Genomic DNA, 23,356 nt, shown 5'->3' with positions numbered 1-23,356 from the left:
AATATCCAACCTGAACCTCCCCTGGCGCAACTTGAGGCCGTTTCCTCTAGTCCTGTCGCCTGTGACTTGGGAGAAGAGACCGACCTCCGCCTCTCTACACCCTCCTTTCAGGGAGTAGTAGAGAGCCATAAGTTCCCCCCCTCAGCCTCCTTTTTCTCTAGTTCATCCCTTGGTACTGATGGAAGCTGTACGATTCTCCTGCTCCCACACCAGGCCCTGGGACCTATTCCCTGTGTGTGGACTCCTCTTCCCCACGCTGTTCCTGACTTCTGTTCTGAACCTGCTGTTTGCTCTTCCCCCTCCAGGACCAATAATAAACAACCAGGCTTCTTTCCTAAAGCAAATCACTATTACAATTTCTATCATTTCAGAGAAAGAGATGCAAGAGACTAACACCATGCACATCTCTCCTTCCATGTGGTCTTCAGACCCCCCCATAAGGCCTGAACCTACGTCCCAGTGAGAGGCTGCTCTTCCTTTCTGCATACCTCTCCCCAGGTGGTTCCTGAACATCCCAGGGCTTGTAAAAACTGGTAATTACAGATGGTACTAGCCCCAGCTTATTGCTTGCCTGCCCCGCTCCCCTGCGCAGCACAGTGTATGAACTCATAGGTACCCCAAGGTACACGAGTCCATGCCAAGACCCTGGGCTGTGAAGGTGCCCGGCCGAGCTGCACACATCCACTCAGCCCAGCCAACTCCACTATGAAGCCCCCACACTCCTGGCAGTGGTTACAGATAGCTGGAGACAGTTGCATCTCGAATGCACCAGAACCCACTCAGGAAAGTTCACACTGTGCCTCTCACCACTGGGCAAAACTACTACCTGACTTTGGGGTGAAACTTGGCGGTAATGGTTGTATTACCAACGCAGCCATCATCCTGTAACCCGTCTCCTATTATCATCTTCCTCACAGATCCTCTGAGCTAGACTACAAGATCCGTAAAAGAAAATGTAACAGCCCTGTTACAGATGCCATACAATATTCTTAGATTTATGACAGGGTCATATCCCTCGAGTATTTCAGTACAGCGCCACATGTGCATCCCTGACCAGACCTGCGGGATGCAGGCTCCTGCAGAGAGCCCGATACTAGATTCGGGCATCTGGACAGCAAGCTCCAGGGATAACTGGATACCAGCAAGTACTAATATTTACGGAGGTAATTCTCTAAAGTAACTGACCATCAAAGACCCAGAAACAAGCCCTAATAATCCGGTTACAGAATGGCCTCACTAACCTTTTACAGTTCCTATTCAGAGGCAGAAACCCTGCAAGTGGAAATGCACTAGCTTCCTATGATGTAGTAGTTTACAGGAGCTTTCATTTTCACTTGGTCAGGCATATACTGTAAAAGAACGGGCTGACAGATTTTACAGATGAAGAACATGTGGTAAGTAAATAAATCAAAAGCTGCCTTCCAGGCTGGGGGATTGTAGCCCTTCGTAAATATTATTTGGAGAAGTGACCGCTTGATACTATGCACTTATTAACTTCATTAGAAGCCTAATGAATGTACCAGAGAGATAATGAGAGAGAAAGACCAGACTAAAGGAAGATGGAAGGATTTCTTGCACGTTTTTTAACAATTTTTCTCCATCCTTCAGATTATTTATGGCCATTATAAAATGGCAGTGCATTTGAGGGGAAAAAAAAAGCACACAACATAATAAAACACCAATATAAACAGACACAACCCATGTTAAAGTACTAAATTCTACCAGCCACAGTACAAAGCATCAAAGATTTATACGACTTGGTCCCAAGCCTAATTGGAAAGAAAAGAAAAGTCGAGGGAGGAGGGAGAAGGGAAAAGAAAGGAAAAGAACAGCTCACTCAAAGAGAAACAAATCATGTGAGCTGACATAACGCCCAGGTTTAGTGTGGACTGGGGAACCGCATCCCACAGCAAGCCATGAGGTGGCACCAACACAGAAGCTGCTCAGTGCAAGAACCTGCTGGCTCCTGATCCAGCCATGACCGATCAGAGGCCAGGGGACTTTCTGAGCCATAAATAAAGTCTCTGCATGTAATATAATCCTTGTGAGACTTTTTTTTTCTTTTTTTTTCCCTTCTAGGAACTTGTCTAGACTCCACTTGAACCCATGTGAACTCTACCTACCAAAACATGCTCTGGCACGGAGACCCACAGATTAACTACATGTTGTCCTAGGAACCAAATTCTTCTACTTGTTCTGAAACTTCGTTCAATGCTCTTTTATTCTTCACAGAATGGTTGAGGTTGGAAAGGACCTCTGCAGCTCATTTGGTCCAACTCCCTGCTCAAGCAGGGCCACCAAGAGCCAGCTGCGGAGGCCCAGTCCAGATGGCTTTTGAATATCTCCAAGGTTGGAGACTCCACAACCTCCCTGGGCAACCTGTGACAGTGGTCAGTCACCTGCAGAGTAAAAAAGGTTTCCTGATATGCAAAAGGAACCTCCTGAGTTTCAGTTTTTTGCCCATTCATTGTCTCTTGTCTTGTCACTGGGAACCACTTAAAAGAGCCCAGTTCTCTCGTCTTTAAAAATTTCTTCTCCTTTCAGATATTTGCACACATTGCTGAGATCACACACACCCCATCTCTCCTCCAGGCTAAACAGTCCCAGCTCTCTCACCCTTTCCTCATGACAGATGCTCCACCCACTTACTTTAGTAGGCACCCTATCTATGTAATTTTGTAAGAATTTTATCATATTCTTTTCTGAACATCTCTTTTCAAGCTTTCCAAGTCCTACTAGATCGGATCTAGTAAGAAAGTTCTTATGTAATTTCTTAGGAAAGTTCTTGTTTTGCAATTATCTATTTGCATATTTAGAAGTTAATTTAATGTGTGGTTTTCATTAATATTGGCACACATCCACATTGAATGCATCCACTAGTAAATCTGTGCCAACGAAACTCCTCTGCACAGTAAGGAGCGATCAGAAAAAAAGACATTAGTAAAGCCAAAACAAATTCATCTTTAAGTGTGGCTTCCTGCAAAAAGTTTTGCAGCCGGCATCCAAATCTAATTAGAATGTAAGATGAGATAATTCAACAAAAGGAGCAGCTCTCTAATGACAGCAATGGAATTGCTGCTCCAAATGATAAAGAAGAGATGCAATAGCCAATTCCTGTTAACAGATGCAGCTCTGCTGATGCAGCAACAGTCTCAACACCCACAGGATCTGCAACAGCAGGTTCTTGGCTACAAACTCCCTCCTGAATGCTGCCTTGCTTCTTTTCTAAACAAGCAGGCCAAGCACTACAAACATACTTCACCTGCCATCCCTGACAAGATGACTTCATAGGGACTGCGATGCTTCAAAAACACATTTGCTTTTGGAAAGAGAAAAAAAATAAAATAAATTATCTTTCTCTGACCTTCTCCACCAAAGCCCCTGGACTAAATGCCTGGGAACATGACCAGAGCTCAAAATTCATTGTTGATGAGATAGGATATCTCGCTTCTTGAGGGGCTCATAATGAAAGAAATTAATTAACAAGGACAGAAAAACTATATTAAATGTAGCATATAGAACCTGTAAAAGCAGCAACAAGCGTATCTTCCAGCTCACTAAAACAAATTTTTTTCCCCACAACAAATTTCATTAATTCACACCAAGATCCTCATGATTGTATCAACACCAGAAACATTTTTTTGGCATTACATTCCCCAAATTCCCATTCCATCATCTAGTTTTCTGGAATGGAAAGACTAGAGATCTGGACAGGTTTAAGTTTCCATTGTCACACCCAGTTGTGTCCCTGAGAGGACTGGCTAGAAAATTAAATTACGTCAAATATAGTCTGGGGTTTTGTTGTTTGGGGGGGTTTCTTTTTGGTTTTGTCTGGTTGGTTGGTTTTGGGTTTTTTTTAAACTACAAAGTATGCTTTTAGTCCAATAAAATAGCTTTACTCGGAAAACGTGACAGCATCCAAGACAGTCACCAGTTGGGCAATGGATGGAGAACCTACCTGTGGTGCAGAAGACTCAAATCCCTGTGCTGAGTAAGATAGCCACAGTAGATCAGCTGAAAAATTTCTATTGCCTGCTAATCTGCCACAGAACATTCCAGGAAAAGTATACGGCAGAGATAAAAGACAGCATGATTCTTCCCATGATTTCTCCCCCAGCTCTTTTAACTTCAAGATCTCCAAATCCCAAAAACACTAAAATACTGTGGCATATCATGTCTCTAGCACAATCCCAGCTATTCCATTAGAACAACTCACTGCTGAAGAACAGATGACAAAAAATGGATGACGTTTCTGCAACACTGATCCAAAAGCTGTAGACCTGTCTGTTCCTTGAATGTCATATCATAAAACAATTAATGTAAGTCACAGGCTACTGCCACGCTATCACATTTAACAGCCACCAGCAGAAATATCTTCCATTAATTCATTGAGTCCCCTTTTGAAATCCATTTACACTTTTATTATTTCTGCCTCACAACATCCTGTAGCAATGAGTTACACAATTTAATTACTTGCGGAATAAAAAAGCACTTCCCTTTATACTTAGTCAAAGCAAGGGCTTGAACTTGGATCTTCCACACATAAGATTAGTACGAGTCTCTCCCTGAAGAGATTCTCAGTCTCTCCTGTTGGAGCTCTTTTGTGGAACATAAGTAATTCAACAGTTACGAGGGAGAGAGGAAAAGAGAAATGGCTGGCTGGCACTGTTACCCAGAACATGGAAAATGAAAACAAAACAGAGTTCGCTTTTGTCGTCTCTACATTTTACCTGGAATTCCACACTTGTCCTAAGAACATTCCCTCAAGAAGTTTGGAATTTGATAAATAGCCTTTTCTTCTTGCTTCCCTGTCCCCAGCCAGAAAACAAGATGTATCTGAAAATTCCCAGGCCTACTTATTAACAGGAACATCCCAATAACTCCGTTATCTATGAGATCGAAACTCATGTACAACCACATGACCTTTCTAAAACTATTTACCTAGCACATTCCTCACACAAACTTATCTGCAGCATCACTAGTGACCAGCCCGGTCTTCCCGTAGTCACACGTTTGAAGGTTGACAAATTCAGCAAAGCAGCCCCACTTTCAAGCTGCAGAAGATCCGTGGATGAAGCACAGAGCGGGGACGTGTAGCACATGTTGAACAGTGAGTTACACGCACACGTAAATGTGAACCTCTGTGCTGCCACCACGGACTGACGTGCAACACCCTCACCAAATCAAGATTCTGGAGCAGAACGTAATCAAAGCCAAGACTTACCCCCGTCTTCAGAGAACCACAGATATAAATAAAGCACTCTGAACACGGGTAAAAGTTTTTAATTAAGAGCCTAGCTAAAACACCGTCACAATCTGCAGTTCTGTTTTTATTAATTCTCTCCGATTCAGCAGGAATTCCACCAAGGAATAGGGATGAGCAGATGCAGGGGAAAGCACATTAATAAATCATAAGTGTCATTAAAATTTGTAAACTAATATCTTCTGGGAAGTCTTGGCAATTAGTCTCAGAGCTTTCTTGGCAAACAAAAAATTAATAAATCCAAAAGGTCCCCTGTCTGATGATATCCCCACCCCCACAAAAAGGTCATTGACGGAGCAATTAAGAGACACAACAAATGGACCAGCCAGAAGGCTGGTTCACAGAAGACAAATGAGCTCCATGAAACAAGATGAGTAAGGCATCTTAATAAGCAAAGGTAGGACTTCAATCTATACACCACCCCAAGCCACATACAAAGGCTTTTAGACTCACGTTTGCTAGGCTGCTACTTCACAGGTGATTTTGCATTGCTCAACCCTTGGTCCCCTCCATCTCTGAGGCAACATTAATGTGATTGCTTGTTAAAGCAAGGAACCATCAGAAAGTAGAGGTGGGAACCTTACTATTCCCTTGTGGAAAAATCTCATGGGATATACTAGGACCAGGGAAGCAACAAGATGGAGATAAAGGAAACTTCTCTCCAGAAGTTAGTCATATACTTAAAGAATGAAATAAAGAATTAAAGAATGAGGTCTTATTTTTATTACCATAACTGAGTTTACCTAACACTAAAATGTAGTCCTGAATTTAAGATAAGCCTAGTAATTTCCATGATTTGTTCCAAAAACAAGCATTTAAAACAGTTTTAACCCACGTTATCCATTTGTTGCAATGACAGCATCTCCGTCCATTCTGAACCGCAAAGAATGGATGCTCTGGACAACACCTGGGACTGTCTGGGTCATTCAAGGAGGGCTAAACCTATGGTTCATTCTGTTCCACTCCTTGAATTTTCTTTATTTTCTTTTCTTTAATTCCCATGGGCCTTCACATCGAGCCACACAGCCCAAGCAAATCAAAGCAATCCCTTAGATACAATTCCTGAAGTCCACAATAAAAGACTTGTTTATGTCTTTGGAAGGCCACAATTGGAAGGATAATGAATAACCTCAAACCAGAAAAGCATTTTGAATCAGGTCATAATTAGTTACTTCAAATGGCTTCACTTATACAGTGGGATAAGGTGGTCAATGGTTATCACCATCTGATAACCAGTGACTTCTCACATTCTTGTCACAGATACACCCCTAAACCAGCAAAAGAAAGTTGCTACCCCCTTAACATTCTTAATAGTTATGAAAAGAGCACAGAAAAGCCATTGTACATGCATCCTTTCATGAACATTTAGCATCCCTAAAGCGTAACTTAATGCAATGCCCTTTACCCATTCATTTCTCTCCTTGCTAATATTTTCACCGGTAAAGCTTTTTCTCTTGCTCCTGTTCATTAACTAGGACCCACTTTCCGATGCTTGGTGCAACACTTGTGCAGCTGGACAAGTGCAGATGTCAGGAGCCTCTGCCAAACCCAGTATTGTCAGCCTGAGCAAGAGAACAAGACCTGCTTCTCAAAAATAAGCAGAAACTTAGTCCTAAGAGCAAAGAAGAACTTTTCACTTGGCTCAAGAATGCTGCATTTTCTATTCTTCACAGCTATTGGCTTACCTAGCTCTTCAGGCCAAGGAACTTCTCTTTATTAAATGGCCACGATCTTCATTTGGCAGCAGCTAGCTCAGGAATGGGCCAACATGCTGCTACCCTGCACCTCCAAAATAGCTCAAGTGTGGTTCCCATGCCAAGATGGCATCTGTGACTGACAGCCACACCGCTCTGAGCCAGGGTAAACCGAATCGCTCCTCTGCAGGGAAAAGACAAATCGGCAAGCATACTAGAGGTCAAGAACTGCATTATTCTGGGATGCTGCTGAAGACCCGCACTAATTGTGACTCAGGGTGCTGGGAGCTCTGGAGAACGACTCTCATCTCACATTGCAGTCATCTATTGCTGAAGAACTAAGCAAATGGCGAAGTACAAACTTAGTCTGCACCTAGCAGCTCTCAACCACAGAGATTTTGATAGGTGGCTCCCACAGCCTGAAAAAAAAAAAATAGCCATCATCAAGCTAGGCTATTTGTACACTCTAATAAACAACTGTGGAGTTGCCAAATTTGGGCACCCTGGTTTTCAAATCCAGGAGAGGTCAGGGATGTGCTTGCACACCCAGCTGGCTCCTTCTCTCCATGCCCTGATGGCTGATTGCAGATATGAGAAACTCTTCAATCAGCACAGGATTTCTGCACTTTGCAGTGTTATTAAAAAAATGCCAAATAAGATACAATAATGGGAAGCATTACTACTTTGAAAACCAGCTCCATTAATTTTATGCCTGAATACAGTCCTCTGAAAATAACATGTATCTAAGATGCATGTTGTCAGCACAAAAGTGAAAAACAATAAATATAATCAAATTTGACAATACTGCGGGGAGATGTCAGCTGGTCGTGGTGGCTGTCTGGAGACTGTATTTCAACACAGCAAATTCCAGGAAAAACTACAGTGCTCCATTGCAAAACGTGTGGCGCCTGACCAGTGCTGAGCAAGAGGCTGGGGCACAAATCAGAATCATAGAATCACCTAAGTTGGAAAAGACCCTTGGGATCATCGAGTCCAACCATCTACCCTACTCTACAAAGTTCTTCCCTACGCCATATCCCCCAACACCACATCTAAACGACTCTTAAAACACCTTCAGGGATGGTGACTCAACCACCTCCCTGGGCAGCCTGTTCCAGTGTCTGATCACTCTTACTGTGAAGAACAGAAGTGGTAGAATAGAAGTGGTAACTTCTCAGCACCACAGTCCAAATAATGCATTGTCTCTTTTAAGGAAGCTCTGGGTGTGCCATAACATCTTTCAGGTTTAGCTTGTTTCACAGAGGATGATATGGAAATTTGTGTCAGGCTTATTGAATCTCCTGATCCCTGCCTTCTTACTCACCTATCTTAGAAGCTGAGTAAGGAGAGTAAGCCCCGGTTTCCAGAGGGGACACATGGCATTTCACACTGCATTCACCATTTCACACCCACAGTGCAGCCCTATCCGAAGCCAGCTCCCTTTCCAACACAGGCACCTAGGGCACAGAAATCAGTGTGAGCTGTGAAACTTTGCAAAGGAAACAAATGCCAAGAGGTACACTGAAACATGCCGATTGATGGTCTGGTGACTGTGGAAGGCTTAAGAGGCAAGGACATAGGAGGAAACAATGTGAAGCCCTCTGGTAATTCAAACAGAGCTAAATGAAAGAGCAAAGCAAGACGTAAGGCAGCTTGCAACCAAGCTGAGAGGTTTTACTCCTCTAGCTCCAAGCTAGGAGTTGCAGCTGCCGTGTTTTGCAGCTGCCTTTGTTAAAAAACTAAAAGCCTTTTTTTAACTCGCCACAGAGGCTAAAACAACAGAGCAACCTCTTCAGGCACAGCAGCCACAAGAGTAAAAAAAATGCTTGGGGATTTTTGACTGCTGCCATGGAAACATAATTTCTTGGTTAATAAACAAGAAAACAAGAAAGAATATATGAAAAAAATTCCTTCATCAGCATTTTAGCCTCTTAAGCAGAAAGAGTCAGTCATGGTTTTGATTATGGGTTAATGCATGGGCCGGCATTATGTACCATCAGACAATTTAGCTGGGACCACAGCCAGAGGAGGGGAACTCCAGGGGACCCATCAAAGGTGGGTAAAACGGTAGCAGGGGGACTCAGAGCTGACACATGCAAGTGCTTGCACTTTGAAAGAAAATCTGAACTACTCCCCACTGCCTAATTAGCTGATGTGTTGCAGTCATGGCTATCGCATTGATCATAAATACCACCCTGCTAACTTGCACTTCTGTCTGCTGTATCGCCCTGTTGTCTCTTTGTCTTCATCTGAGATTGAAAGCTCCCTTGGGGTGGAGGCTGTCTTTTTAGCTACTGCAATCCAAATAAATATAACTGTTCCTGGGTACTGAAAAAGGCAACAGTGGAAAAACTTTTATTCCAGTTATCTTAGCAGAAATAACTGCTCAACCCACACTGGGTGAAACAGTTGAAAACATTTTAAATATTACAATAGCAACTTTACATGCTTATTCAGAATGGCACGTTCATGTAACCCTATCTCAAAACCGTACAGCTTAAACAGGAGACAGGATTAGCGACAAACAAGAAAATGTTCACAAGGCTCTTCCTTTGCTTGTAAGACCTGTGAAATCTGAAAGGGCCACAGAATAAGAAAAAGAGCTCAATGAATTCTTCCGCCTGTTTATTCACACTCACAACATGAAAGAAACAACTGGACAGCAACAAGATTAACTAATGAAAGGACTTGCTACCTACCATACAGCCTACAGAACTCCCCATATAATATACCTGAACCCAAAACTCATTTATCACAATTTCTGTGTGTTTGTAACACTTCTAGGTCTGACCATACATTTGAAGAAATAAGCCACTGAAGAGACTTTCCTTTCTCTCCTCCTCCTAATAAAATTTTCTGAGATTTTCAACAGAAAAAATGGGCCAAAAAATCCCACCACCCAACCCTTCAACTTTTGGTTATGAATTGTGCCTTTTAGACACTGTATTTGCATATCTAACCCTCTCATTCTCCTCTGTTCAGCAGATGTCTTCTCGGACTACAATGCCTGGGCAGCGGCCTGGCCCCTACTCCTTCCAGAGAGAGCTCGTATTTGACAACGGATCACACCTGTGTGCTTCCAGCTCATCACGGGCAGTGAAGTTTGATGCAGGGACCCTGGCCTACAGAGGATCTGGGAACTAGAGGTGCTCCAACAGTACTTGAGATCAAACCATATAAATTTAAAGATTAAGAGGGAGAACTGTTTTTCTGCTGTTGGTGGATAAGAAGGAGGGACAGGGGGGAATTCTACAGAAAGCATGTGTCCAACCCTTAATCCAATTTTTACTTAAAGCAGGCAGGATGTAGCTGGATTCTTGACTACCCGGTTAGATATTTTGTATTTTGCTAGGCAATGAGAACTGATGAAGGGTTTGCATGACTGAAAAGCTTAAATAATTAAATCACTTTTACAGTTATATTTGCTGACCTACGAAAAGACCTCTCCCCATGAATTCTGATGTCTCACACCATCACAAGTAAAACCAGAATAAAGGAGCTTCTTTTCATAAGGGGAAAATGGTCATCTCCACTCAACTTTGTGGGAAAACAAAAATCCAAACCACAACTGACATTGATCTCATGTGACCAAGAAGAGATAGAGCATTCACAAAGGAGAAGAGTGTGACTGAAGGGGCAGGGGGTGTGTGTCTTCTCCTTGAAGCTGGCTGACTCAGAAGCAATGGAGGCCTTTTCTGTGTTTTTTTTTTCTTTTGGAGGGGCCCCAGAAGCATGGATTTGCTTATTAGAGCAATGCCTGTGTTCCTGAATTCAAATGCTGAGTAGCATTTCCTCTGTCTAAACTCTTATCAGCCTGATATAGGAGCAGCTTCCAATGTAATTTTTAATTTTCCTCTCTTGCTCTCGCTCCCTTTAATTATATTCAGGATGTTTTCTCATTGATTTACTTGTCTTTGTATTTAGATGCAGGGATTAGAAATTTCTCTTATATGGCAATTCAGTTTTCCATTAAAAGAAGCCTCTCACGCTATAACCCAGGGGGAACTGAGAAGAAGCTTTTGATGCATGAAGCAAGCGGAGGCAAGATGATATTTGGAGATTGCATTGCACTCTGCTCTATCTTAGCATCCTTTGAAGCACTGCCGTGTGATTCATTGCTCTCTGCCACAAAAGCCACTCCTCTCTTGTGGAAGCAACTGTGTTTGCCAAGCGTTCAGAATAGATATCACACAGCACTGCTGCTCAGATGGGCAATAATCCTGGTAAGCAGAAAGGATGTATCGTATTCCCAGAAAACAGGAAAAGGGGAAAAAAAAAACCAAAAAAACCAACTCACTACAAACACCTGGAAACATCCAGACCTCCTCTTGATCATTGTTTGATAGTTGCATTCAGTTTGTGACCCACCAGTTCTGGGGGCTCAAAGATGGCTTTGAAGGAGTCTACAAAGAGTAACTAAGGAAAGCAAACTTTCTGCCAGAAGGCTTAAATTCACTCTGCAAAGACAGATCCTCCTTTTGAAATTTTCAGGGTCTCAAAAATCAAAAGAAAATATTGAAAAGCACTGATTTAAATAATGCAAAGATTCAGAGGCCTTAGTGTGCAAATAGACTCCTTTTCTCAGGATTTTGTGTTCTTTCTCCTGACTGATTGCTTCCACTTAGTATCTATTTGCATTTCTACAACGTCCTTTCCAAAGGAACTCATAGCCTTCTCTAAGACTCCACACTCCCCGCTGAAGTACAACATGGCTTCATCCTGATTTTTCCAGGTGGGAAACCAAGGTTTAGAGCCCAGGAGCTTTACCTACTAGCTCCTACCCTGAGCTTTCCTCCCAGACCTTGGAAGACAACTCGGGAGATTCTGACTTCTCAACCTCTTTAAGTCTCTAGGTCCTATTTCACTGCAGAAAAGATGCAGAAATGTTCCAGAACACACTGAAACACCCTCACAAATCACTGCGTTCCCCCAGCTGACTGAGTACCGGATGCATTCAGTTGTACTGATGATGAACTGCGTTTCTGTCGCTCTGGGAAAACTCCAAAAGGGATGCTGCTATTACCTTTCTGCAGAGCTCAGGTGTTGCTGTGAGTTCGGTATTAGGACAGGATTTGCCTGCTTGTTACATTATTTATGCAGAGCAGATTGCCTGGCAATTACATTTAAAGTACAATCACAGTGCCATTTGTACTTGTTAGGTAAAGAGGCAAAAGTTTTTTAAGGCTTTAATACCTTGAAAAGTACCAGGGTAAGTGGAAATGACTGTGTTCTCTCTTATTAGCTGCACGGTTATTTATACTTTTGCAGATTACCATGGTACAGTGCAATTAGGCTTTGGAAGTACTGTGCAAATTGAGAAGTTTCAAGAGCTCTACTGAACAATTAACCCTCAAATACATTAACAGGAATAAACCCACACCACATGCCGATAGTCTGCTCCAAACAGGGGTTTTTAAATTAGCTGGGAAGAAAGAAGTATGAGAGACCATCTGCCAAGAAGCTGCTCACACCCAGAGCAATGGCTACAATGCATTGACAGTCCCACCAACTACACTTTCAGCAGGTTGTGCAATAGCTGCAGTACAACAGGTAAATCTGACACGAGGCACTTGGTCACTTGGTCTCCTCCAGCCCCTGGCTGCCTTTTTTTTCTTCTTTTTTTTTTTTTTTTTTTTAAATTCGTACTTAGGGTAAAAAACACCTAATAAAAATTCTGTTAAAGGCATACCCTTTCCACGCCACAGACAACACCACATGTTAGGAGGAAGAGCAATTCCCAGCAGGTAGAAACTATTGGTGATTTCAAACATCAAGGAACTGGCCTGCTTATAGGGGTGGGTTTGGGGTGTTTGGTTTCAGTGTTTCTTTTTTTCTGGGAGGGGTGGGGGACGGATTTCTTTAAATTTATTAATTTATTAAACACACACACACGCTTTCAAACACACACTCTGTGCAGCAGTGTGCTTCCCCAGGCTAGGAAACTCCAGGTCCCATGCCAGACTACGAGCATGGAAGGTACACGACACATCTGAATCTATCCATAGTGGAGAAGACCCCAGCACCTCACTGTCGTATTTCTAGTCCTGTTGTGGCTACCATCCTTACAGCCCAAGGCAACACAGATTGACTGCCAATATGACCATCTCAGCTCATGGGGCTGAGGAACACGGCTAAGATCAGCTAAGATCGTATCACGCACTGTGTGGTACATCATCTTGGACGCTGTTCCAGCAAGCATGTACCATCTATATAGAGACTATAAAGTCTATTCTCATTGCCAGCCTCACAGCAGAGACTGAGGGATGAAGAGACTTGTCTAAGGACACTCATGGGCAAGAATGAAACCAAGCTCCTCTGTGTGCCAGGAAAATACCTGTACATCAAGAAACCCTTTTGTTTGCAGATTCCACTTCATTAAAGCAATGTGTTCATAATCTTGCGTGCCTTTTCCAAAAGGCAACTCCAGTTATCTCAGATTCCCTCCTGTCTCCTCCCCTTGCTCAGCCTCCAGTTTTACAAGAGACACAGTGCAACCCTTCCATGCCAGTAGCTGTGATTTCTATAATCCACTTACCTCCACAGCGAGCTCTCCGTAACACTCCCCAAGTTGAAGTCGTAGAGCTTTGTCAGAATGAGAATCACCTAGGGAGGGGAAAGGGAGGGAGGAAGAGAAAGGGAAAAAAAAAAAAAAATTCCTTTAGACTGCGTAACAATACACAAAGCATCTCTAATCTCACCCAAAGGAGAGATTAGCATTTATCCATTAAAGTTGCAGTATTATAGGATCGAGTTAAAAAAAAAAAAAAAAAAATCATAAGCTTAATGCATCATGTAACCAGTAACATTTATTTTAATCTCAAAACGTTTTGCATTTGAAATAAAACATGCCAGCAGGAATTAATCGAACATAGTGAGCTGCCCTCTCTACAACTACGGTTATTCAAGGTCAGGGATGGAATCAGATTGTTAACAGCGCAATCAGAAATTACAGTTGACTTTTCCTGTTTCTCAAGGAGCTACCACAAATCTGTGAGTCTCCATGGAAAGAGTTAACAAGTTTGCTTATGAAGATCCCCATCCAGCAAAAGGGTCCGTTTTGCCCAGAATGAGCTCTGTTGTTCTCCATCTGCTGTCACTGACTTCAGGAACACGGGAATTCCCACACAGCATGTTCTCACCTTTCTGCAGTTGTAAAATAGAGGGACACAGAGCATGGCATTCAACTTAGCAACTTGCTCAACTGAGCAAGACAAAGCTTCAGCTGTATCTACAGCGCCTAAGGAGAGCCAGAGCCTTCAGGACCCACTGACTAACTTTCTGGCAAGCCACAAACACTCCCAAGTCATGCCCTTGCAAAACTAAGGCAGGAGGAGGGGAGAGTTAAGCAGCACATGGGGGACCACAGGGGAATACAGCTTCCCTCTGATATCCCTGGTGCTCTGACCTCAGATTTCACAGGTAAATCCTCCTAGTTATCAGCTACATTGCCCAACACCCTTCTTTCCCAGAAAAGCAGCTACACACTCCGATAACCTGCAAGCTCCCGTGCAAGCTCCCAGGCTCAAATGGGATGGGAATTTCTGCAGAAAGCATAGAGGCTCCTCAGTGGAAGTTAAGGGCATTTGAGCATCTGCTCCTTGATTTTTTAGCCTAACTAGTGTCACACACTTCACTCCCTCAGATTCTACAGGACCCAGGCTCAGGAAGAGCTCCGAGGCACCTCTTCATGTTTGTTTTGTATCATTTTAACATTTCAGCATTGTTGCCTCCTTGCAGGATTCAAGAACAGGCTAGTTTCCCCTTGCACCTGCTTGAGCTGTGAAAGCATCAAGGGAAACTTGCAGTAAATACTTAGGGGTTTTTGTTAACAGGTACTTCACAGTTTGGCTAAAAGATAGGTCCAAACGAGAGATGTGACCCAAAGGGTTGGGTTCATTAATGTTTTCCTATGCAACAAGGATCTTTTTACTACAAAAGCCACATCTCCCTCCCTCTTCCTCCTCCCCCCACAGCAGTGGGACCCACCACACCTTTCATTTGGGTTTCCCAGCTGAAAGGCTGCTGGGTGAGGAATTTAAAGCTTTGCAGAAAAATGCCAAAGAATTAATCAATATCACAACATCTGCAGCAGTCGGTTACTGTCAGCATAATACTGGGAAGAGACCTGTTCAAATTGTAAGGGACCTTGGTACATGACTATGCACTCAGTGCCCAACTTAATGGCTTTAGAATAGATGCTCTGAGCATCCCTCTCTCTACTGGATTCACTTTCTCCATCCCCGATTGCATTTTGTCCCTTTATTTCCCCACGCAGAGACCTTTAGGAGGAAGATAAAAGCCAGGCTGCTTCCTGCAGGCTGTGAAAAGAAACCTGCCAGGCAGATTTGAGTCAGCATATGCGAGCCCATGGCAGCCTAAACTGACGCTGTGCAGTGGGGAAATAAGGACAATATCCTTTTTATCGCAACTTAAACCCTGCACACACCTTCCCATACAGAGGGGGATGAGCCAGCTGCCAGTTGCAGCAACCAAGGTTTGATTACCTCCTCCTCTTCCACCAGCTGCTCCCAGCTGAAACCTGCTGTGAGTGACGTTTTTAGGGTGTTCCCTATATTCCCGCAGGGGCTCGGACAGGACCCCTCTCAAAGCTTCCCCTTCCCTAGGAAGCCACGCACCACAGCACAAGCCCTGCCCTGCCAGAAACGACACCCTTCTCCCTACTGCTGCAAGGTTTCACAAAGTGAGTTGTCCCGTTTCGGAGCCTAAGCGTGTTGAAGACGGCAGGATGACTTCTGCTGGTTTCAGTGGATCCTCGATCCAGCCATAAACATATTAAATAAAATCTCCGTGTCCTGGTCAAATTTCAACAGAGCAATTCTACCTTAAGTTGCACTTACAACTGTAGTAGGCAGCATCCATACTCTCCCAGCTCTTTGTGAGCCTTTCCCCAGATCTCCTATGCCTTATATTTTTGAAGATGTCACTTATCTGTTATAAACCCTGCAAACCGCAGAGTAACACCAGCTTTACAGGAGTGGGTTGAATCCTACTCAGCTCCTGGGTATAAATCCAAAATAAAAGCACGTTGTTTAGTACGGCTTTTCTGGATTTTCGCCCAGGATGACTAACAAAAATTCAGCTCTGCCTGTTGCTAATACACGGAAAGCAAAAGCACGAGCATCCCTTTGCCGTTAAATCTCACAAAGGCTCTCAGGAAATAGCAGGAGCTGCCGAGGCAGTCATAACACACAGTACAGTCACCTACAGCAACCTGCCCATGAAATCGCTCACCACTTACGCTCAGGCAAGGCAACACACTTGCACCACAACCCGAGGTGGCCCTCCACCCTGTCCCCTCCCACTTTTCATAGCATCATAGAAGGTTGGAGTTGGAAGGAACACTGAAGATCGAGTTCCAATCCCCCTGCAGGCACACCTCCCACTAGACCAGGCTGTTGAAAGATGTTTCCAGGGATGGAGCATCTACCACCTCTCTGGGCGACCTCTTGCAGTGTTTCACCACCTTCATTGTAAAAAATTTCTTCCTTATATCTAGTCTAAATCTACTCTCTTTCAGTTTAAAACCATTATGCCTCGTCCTATCACTACATTCCCTGATAAAGGGTCCCTCCCCATCCTTCCTGGAAGGCTGCATGCAACAAGGTCTCCCCAAAGCCTTCTCCTCCCCAGGCTGAACAACCCCAACTCTCCCAGCCTGTCCTCATAGCAGAGGCGCTCCAGCCCTTGGACCAACTTTGTGGCCCTCCTCTGGACCCGCTCTAATAGGTTCATGTCTTTCCTGTGCCGAGGGCTCCAGAGCTAGACGCAGTACTCCCTTGACCTGCTGGCCAAGCTTCTTTTGATGCAACCCAGAGTACGGTTGGCTTTCTGGGCTGTGAGTGCACATTGCCGGCTCATTTTGAGCTTCTCATCAACCAATACCACCGAGTCCTTCCTTTTGAGAGAAGAGTTGCCTTTATTGAATCTGAAGTGTCTTACAATGGTTTGGGAGTTTGGAAGCCAGAGGAAACTGGAGGGGCTGAGCACACAACCTTCCCAAGAAAAGCTGCGAAAGCACATTCCCCCACAACGCTGCCTCAAGAGACCACAGAGCAAATGTAACTACTAAGGAAGTGTCACATGCAGTTAAGATATAAATCAAAGCCCGAAAGGCACAGCTGGTTCCCGAGTTGTTCTCATGGGGTGCTTTTGACACAGCACTGCAGAGGAAACCTCAGAGTGTTTCAAGAGGCTATCCTGAGGCCATCATGTTACCCCAACCAAGCTAAGAAGAAACTAGAAGCAGGGACATCAGGGGCAGAAGTGGGCAAGTACCAGATTTTCTAAGACATTCTGTTATTTGAATGCTTCAGTTAAAAAAGAACGGAACAAAAATGTAAGGAAAATTGGACATATTTTCCAAAATTGAATTCTGACAGGACAAAAAAAGAAAACCCTTATTGATTCAAGCTGAGACATTTGATTCTGATTTCCACTTTGTAGTTGAAGAAGCTTGGCTTGCCTTTGTCACCACTGAAAAATAATCGTGGCTTTTCTGCGACAGAGAATTTTGCATGAAAATCTTAACAGTTTTCATTTTAAAAGCTGAATTCAATTGAAAATTGGAGATTTCACATTTCATGTACTATTTCAAAACAAAAATAAACATTTTCATACCCTGAACTGATGGAAATCTAGAATTACCACCCCATAGAAAATGCCCACTCTTCAACTTTCAAGATAAAAACAATTTGCTTGGGGGAAAAGAAATAAAACTGAAAAAAGTTTCAAGTGATATTGATTCAGAAACAGTAAAATCTTACAACTTAGGCACTTTTTAATCAAAATAAAGAAAACACTCTTGTAGTGCCAAATTAAACTGTTTCTGTTCATCAAACTAATCTCTCCAAAATTAATTTTAAGTCAGCTCAATTCTGAACAGCATTTTTCTTCGGGGTCATACCGCTCACTCCAGAGTATACAGCTCAGATGTGAAATTTCCCCGTCTCCTATGGGCCAGGCTCCACAGATCCACGCTGTGCTTCCCGGGACACCCCAGGGGCAGGTGTGTCCCTCAGGGCACCAAGCAGTTCAGCTGGTTGAGAGTGAAAAAAGGGAGAACCAGCCTGCAGGACAGAGTGGGGAAATCGGCCAGGCTGAATTACAACTCCCTTAAGGCAATACAAACCCTCTGGAAAATGCAATTTCAAGCTCAGCTTACACAAAACTAAATGACCTGAAAAAATTCAATAAACTGTTTTGGTTTTCTCGACAGAAGTGGGGACAGAGAAAGGATAATCAGAAAAAAATGTTTTTCTTTGGAAACAAGCAATGCTTCAGTCCTGCAAGAAATTCCTTATGCACTTTATTTTACACACATCCCTCTCTACAGTCTGTGTGTTTCTGTTTTGCAGAAACTACACTGTCTGCTGAATACCCTGCTATAAGGCTTGCATGACAAAAACGCCAACCCCTCTCAATTATCCTCAACAGCTTATACTACAACACAGATTAAGGGTCTCTGGCACCGAGAAATCCTGCCATCACACTGTATAGGATATTGAACCACTAAATCCAGATTTAATATGATAGACCACTTCTCTAAAATAAGACCAGCAAGTCTCCAAGAGTGCCCAATCCAGCAGCTTTGAGTCTTGACGCAACTTGGCTGTCATGAAAGCAGAGCAAATATAACCAGAAATGGTAGCCCAGGTTTTTCCATGTTGAAAGTACATCCCTAAAGGGATCCCTATTGTTCAGACAATTATTAGGAATCTCTGAGCCCATAAATCACAAAAGTGCTCAGGAGCTCTTCAGACTACTTGGTGGCATAACAATCTTTCATGCCCATAAAATTTTACTATGAAGGAAAACTGCTTTAGTCCATTAAACCCTCCTCCAGATCCTGCCAATTCTAAAGTGGCAAAGTGCTTTGCCTATACCCCACAGAGGAATATATAACTGTTTCCCACGAATTAGAGTGTAAAGGCATTGCATTTCCTTCAGCAGGGTGACAATGAACTTCAGAACAACTGAAAAGTGCCTCAAAGGCAGTCATGTTCCTGTATCAGGCGATGCTCATATTAGAGACAGGAAAGAGAAGAGCACAGCAGCCAGAGAGAATAGGTGATCATTTCAGATAGACATCTGAAAGGCCAGCACTGATCCACTTCATGAGATTCCTCTCCTCTCTAAGTGACCCTGCTACATCAGCACAGAGATTAACACAGCTCATCAGTAGCCCTGTCCACATATTTACTGAGTGTAATTAATAATGAGCAGAGGGATGAGCACTGGGCAGCGCACAGCACAACACAGAGATTGTGGACAGATTTACATGTGAAAAATGAGAGCTCTCCACTCACTCACTCTGCCACGCTGGGATCTCCCTTTCCTGCCTACAGGCTTATTTCCATGATCTTTGCAACGTTTTCTCCCCCACGCACCAGCCACACGAAGCCTGTCAGCAATTTTCATCTGCCATTCCCCCATCCGTATGAGAGCAATAGCATCCAACAAGTATATTTAAAATGTGAACAACCACAGGCTACTTGGAGGCAGTACCAGCAGATTGCTCACAGCTGAAGGCAACCTGGCTTGAAATGCTCTGGGACCTAAAAGCCAGAAGCTCTGCTCTATGGAGGTCTCTGGCTGTTTCTTTCTTTTGGGGTTTTTGGTTTCACAGAATCACAGAACCTTCATGGTTGGAAAGGACCTCGGAGATCACTGAGTCCAACCATACACACACAAAAGACTCCCACAATCTCAGCCACTAGAGCATGCCCTGAAGTGCCACGTCAACCCGTCTTTCCAGGGATGGTGACTCCACCACCTCCCTGGGAAGGCTGTTCCAGTGCCTGACCACTCTCTCAGTAAAGTAATTCTTCTTAATATCTAAACTAAACCTCCCCTGCCGCAACTTCAGACCATTTCCTCTGGTCCTGGTTTGTTTGTTTTGGGTTTTTTGGGTGGTAGTGGTTTGGGTTTTTTTAAGGCACAAAATTAATAATTAAAGATGAACTGATTTACAAACTCAAGGAGACAAATGTGGTGAGGTGGTCTTTCATATAACCTCTACATTCAAAGGTAATTCAGGCAAAAGCCAACAGTATCAGCCTAATTTTCCCAAGATAAATACTCAGGAGATGGGAAGAGGATTGTTTACATGGTCAACAGACATTTGTGCTTAAGTGTGTGGTGGGTTCACCCCACTCAGCAACTAAGCACCCACCCAGACACTCATTCTCTCCCCACCCTAAGGGGACAGGAGAAAGAACCAGAAGAGCAACAGTAAGAAAAACTTGTAATTCCAGAGAAAGACAGTTCAATAAGTGAAGAAAAAAAAAAGAAAAAAAAATACGGAAAAAATCAACCCCACAAACCAAAAAACAAGCGGTGCAAAGGTAGTCACTGACTGCCTCCCACAGCAGACCAAGGCAAAGCCAGTCTCTGAACAACGGCTACTTTGGAAAGACTACCCCACAGTTATTATTGCTGAGGATGAGCTGATACGGGACGGAATACCTGGCCACTGTCTCATCTATGCCCCCTCCCAAGCTCTTGACTGTCACCACGTTACTCCCAGGGCAGGCAGAAACACAACACCTGACCCTGTGAAGCACTGTTCAGCTATACCTAAAACACCGGTGTGCTAGCAACACTTGGTTTAGCCAAAAATTCAAAACACAGCGTGACACAGGCTGCTCTGAAGAAAATTAACTCCATTCCTAGGTTTCTTTCCTAGATCAAGGTACAGTGGTTATCAAAAACAGTCACTACATAAGCCTGGTCTGACCAAAATCACTTCATACGCACACACCTCCCTCTACCCCCCCAAAAAAACCCCACCTGTATGCATGCATGTGCATGATCGCACTACACATCACCATCCTCATTTGCCCTGGAGGTCTAAGTGCAGTTGCTAATACCCAGGAGTGCTGTCTCCAGGTGTGAGAAGCCTATAGCGTTATCACAAAGCTCCCAGGTGAAGAATTTTAATTCCACAAGTCTTAACAGATTCTGCAAACATCGCCACTGTGAAACTAGGCAAGTAAGGTCATCTTTGTTTCACTGATGAGCAACCAAAGGCAGAGAGAGATTGTTTCTCTACGTGGGAACACTCAGGAAGAAGAATCCAACTTTTAACAATTTGGTTCAATTCACTTTGCAAACACAACAGAAAAATCAAATTAAAGACCACTTTCTTCCGAAAAGATTCTCCACCCAGGAATTTAACACAGCTGAAATAATCCACTTCAACATATTAAATTAATTTAAGCTAAGAAGCATCACCTGGAAGATAAAGCCACAATCCAAGTTCACCCAAAGTAATAGAGCTATTAGCAGAAAAAGGAACACATATACCTTAAATACCAATCTACCTTCTTTTTCCCTGCCTGGTGAGCACAGCTGGAGAAAACATATCTCCAGATACCACCAGTTAAGGAATAGCACGTCCTAAGACGTGGCAAGAAGACGACAGAGGTACTAACAACAAACACAGGCCAAATCCTGCCTGCTGGAAATCAGAGCGACGCTTTTGCAAGAGTAAAGTGATGCCAACTTAAGCAGCAGCAAAGGACTAGTTTTTTGGGTTTTTTTAAATCTCTAGAGAGATGAAAACGATCTGTGGGTGGCTTCAGGCAGTGCAGGCAAAAGAGCCCTCTGAAATTGAAAGACACAAGTACTAAGATCACAGACAAAAGAAAAATATGTTCCAGTGAACTTGTGATCTCTGAACAGCTGAGACTGTCAAATTTGTCCTCAAAACAAGAACCAGTAACTAAAAGAAAGATATTCTCCTTTAATCCTCCTTTGCCTGTGTTGCTTTTCACTTTCCAGTATGAAAACTGCCACGGTATGCTCTTTCTGTCCCCTGTCCTCCTCCCTTTCGATGTAAATCAGGCAGCAGAATAAGCAGGAGCCAGAGCCAGAGCAGTCTTCCCATGGATTCCCCTGGGAGGCTGGAGACAGATCACATTATCTTCACAAAAGAGCCCTTGGGATGTAAGCAGCAGTTTGAAATTCCCACTTACGGGCCTTGCAGTGAATGAACAACATCTGAGGAAGGGGAAAAAACCCAAAATCACTACAGTGCTTTGCAGAAGAGCCAGCTCTGGAAAGCCCAACTCCCTCCTCCCACACAACTACCAGCAGGAGCAGGGCAGGATTCTTCTATGTTGGTTCTCCACGTTGGGAATTCAAGGGCAAGCCCAGCCTGTCAGAGAAAAAGCACCCACTGGCATCAACACCGAGACAAACACCGCTTCCAGCATCATGGATTTACCTTTCTGGGGTCACATAAATCCAGAAAGGATTTTTAATTGAACCTGACAGGTTCTCTCCTGCTTTTGGTTTCAAACGTTCTGGTGCAGGGACTGTCGTTTAGGATATGTTAAGAGGTGCCTTGCACACATAAGTCCATGCCATGGTTGTGAACACAGCTGAGTACCACCACCACCAAAGCAATGACTAACACCTCCAGGACTCAGGAGAGGAATCTGACTATAACATTTTACAATAACATGGGGAAAGAAGTCAGATTCTCCTCCTCCCAAACCACAGAGTCCACTTATCACCCAAATGAGGGGTATTCATGTATACTGTGTGCCAGTCAGCCACATTTCTCTTCCATCTCCACTGCACAGTAAAAATTGGACAATATCTCTCACGTAACACTTTTTCCAAGGAAATAAAAAAAACAACATTGGTAAATCCTGCCTAAGTTTAAGCAAGTGTACCTGCTGCATACCTACATGCTTATCTTTAGTGCACACGCACACAAAAATCACAACCACATTCTTAACATCACCTTCTTAAAGAAATCAAAGAAAGGCCTCCAGCATGGTTATCAGCCCTTAGAGAGCGGCTGGATTTTGTCCCAGAGAATATAGTACAGCCCTAAACATAACTACCATATCAGATCATAAAGCCTTTGTCCTCTTTATAGCAGGGAAAAAAAAAAAAAAAAAAACAACAAAAAACCCCAAGAAAATCCACCACTCCATAGAAGTTTAGTCTTATTAGAGTTATTAGCCACACAGCATCAGGTGAGAGTGTCTGGGAAAGGCACGGTGAATTAGTCACCTTTCTAAGGACAGCAATAAAACATAGAAGACATTTAAGCAGAATTCTGGACCATCAAAACTAAACACGCTGTAGGGGGGGTGGACACACCAACGCTGTCAGCAGCTTGCATAGCTTTCAAGTCAGAGAAGTCAGAGACAGGAAAAGACCCCCCAAGTTACCTGACCCGCACCCCTCACAAGGCACAGTTGTGCTCCACTGAATCTTTCCCAGCTCTTCCGGATGGCCTTGCTGCACATAAACACACATTCCCACCAGAAAAGACATCTAGATTGCTTAAAATAACAGCAGCCTGAGCTTTATCTCTGTGTAACTCAGTTAAACATAAATACAATCTCTCCTGGCAGGTAGT

At 43.6% G+C, this 23,356-nt stretch overlaps 1 protein-coding gene across 1 annotated transcript in view; it reads right to left on the bottom strand.

Annotated features, from left to right (window-relative positions):
- Positions 1 to 23,356, bottom strand: part of SORCS3 (sortilin related VPS10 domain containing receptor 3) — a 313,553-nt gene that overhangs the window by 193,482 nt on the left and 96,715 nt on the right. The window contains exon 2 of the mRNA XM_074159130.1: positions 13,493 to 13,560. Coding sequence (XP_074015231.1) covers positions 13,493 to 13,560 — 68 coding nt within the window. The remainder of the gene's footprint in view (positions 1 to 13,492; positions 13,561 to 23,356) is intronic.

The sequence above is a fragment of the Numenius arquata genome, chromosome 15 (assembly GCF_964106895.1).
Source record: "Numenius arquata chromosome 15, bNumArq3.hap1.1, whole genome shotgun sequence".
NCBI lineage: Eukaryota > Metazoa > Chordata > Aves > Charadriiformes > Scolopacidae > Numenius > Numenius arquata.
Note: the sequence above shows the minus strand (reverse complement) of the source record. Positions and strands in the feature narration are given on the sequence as shown.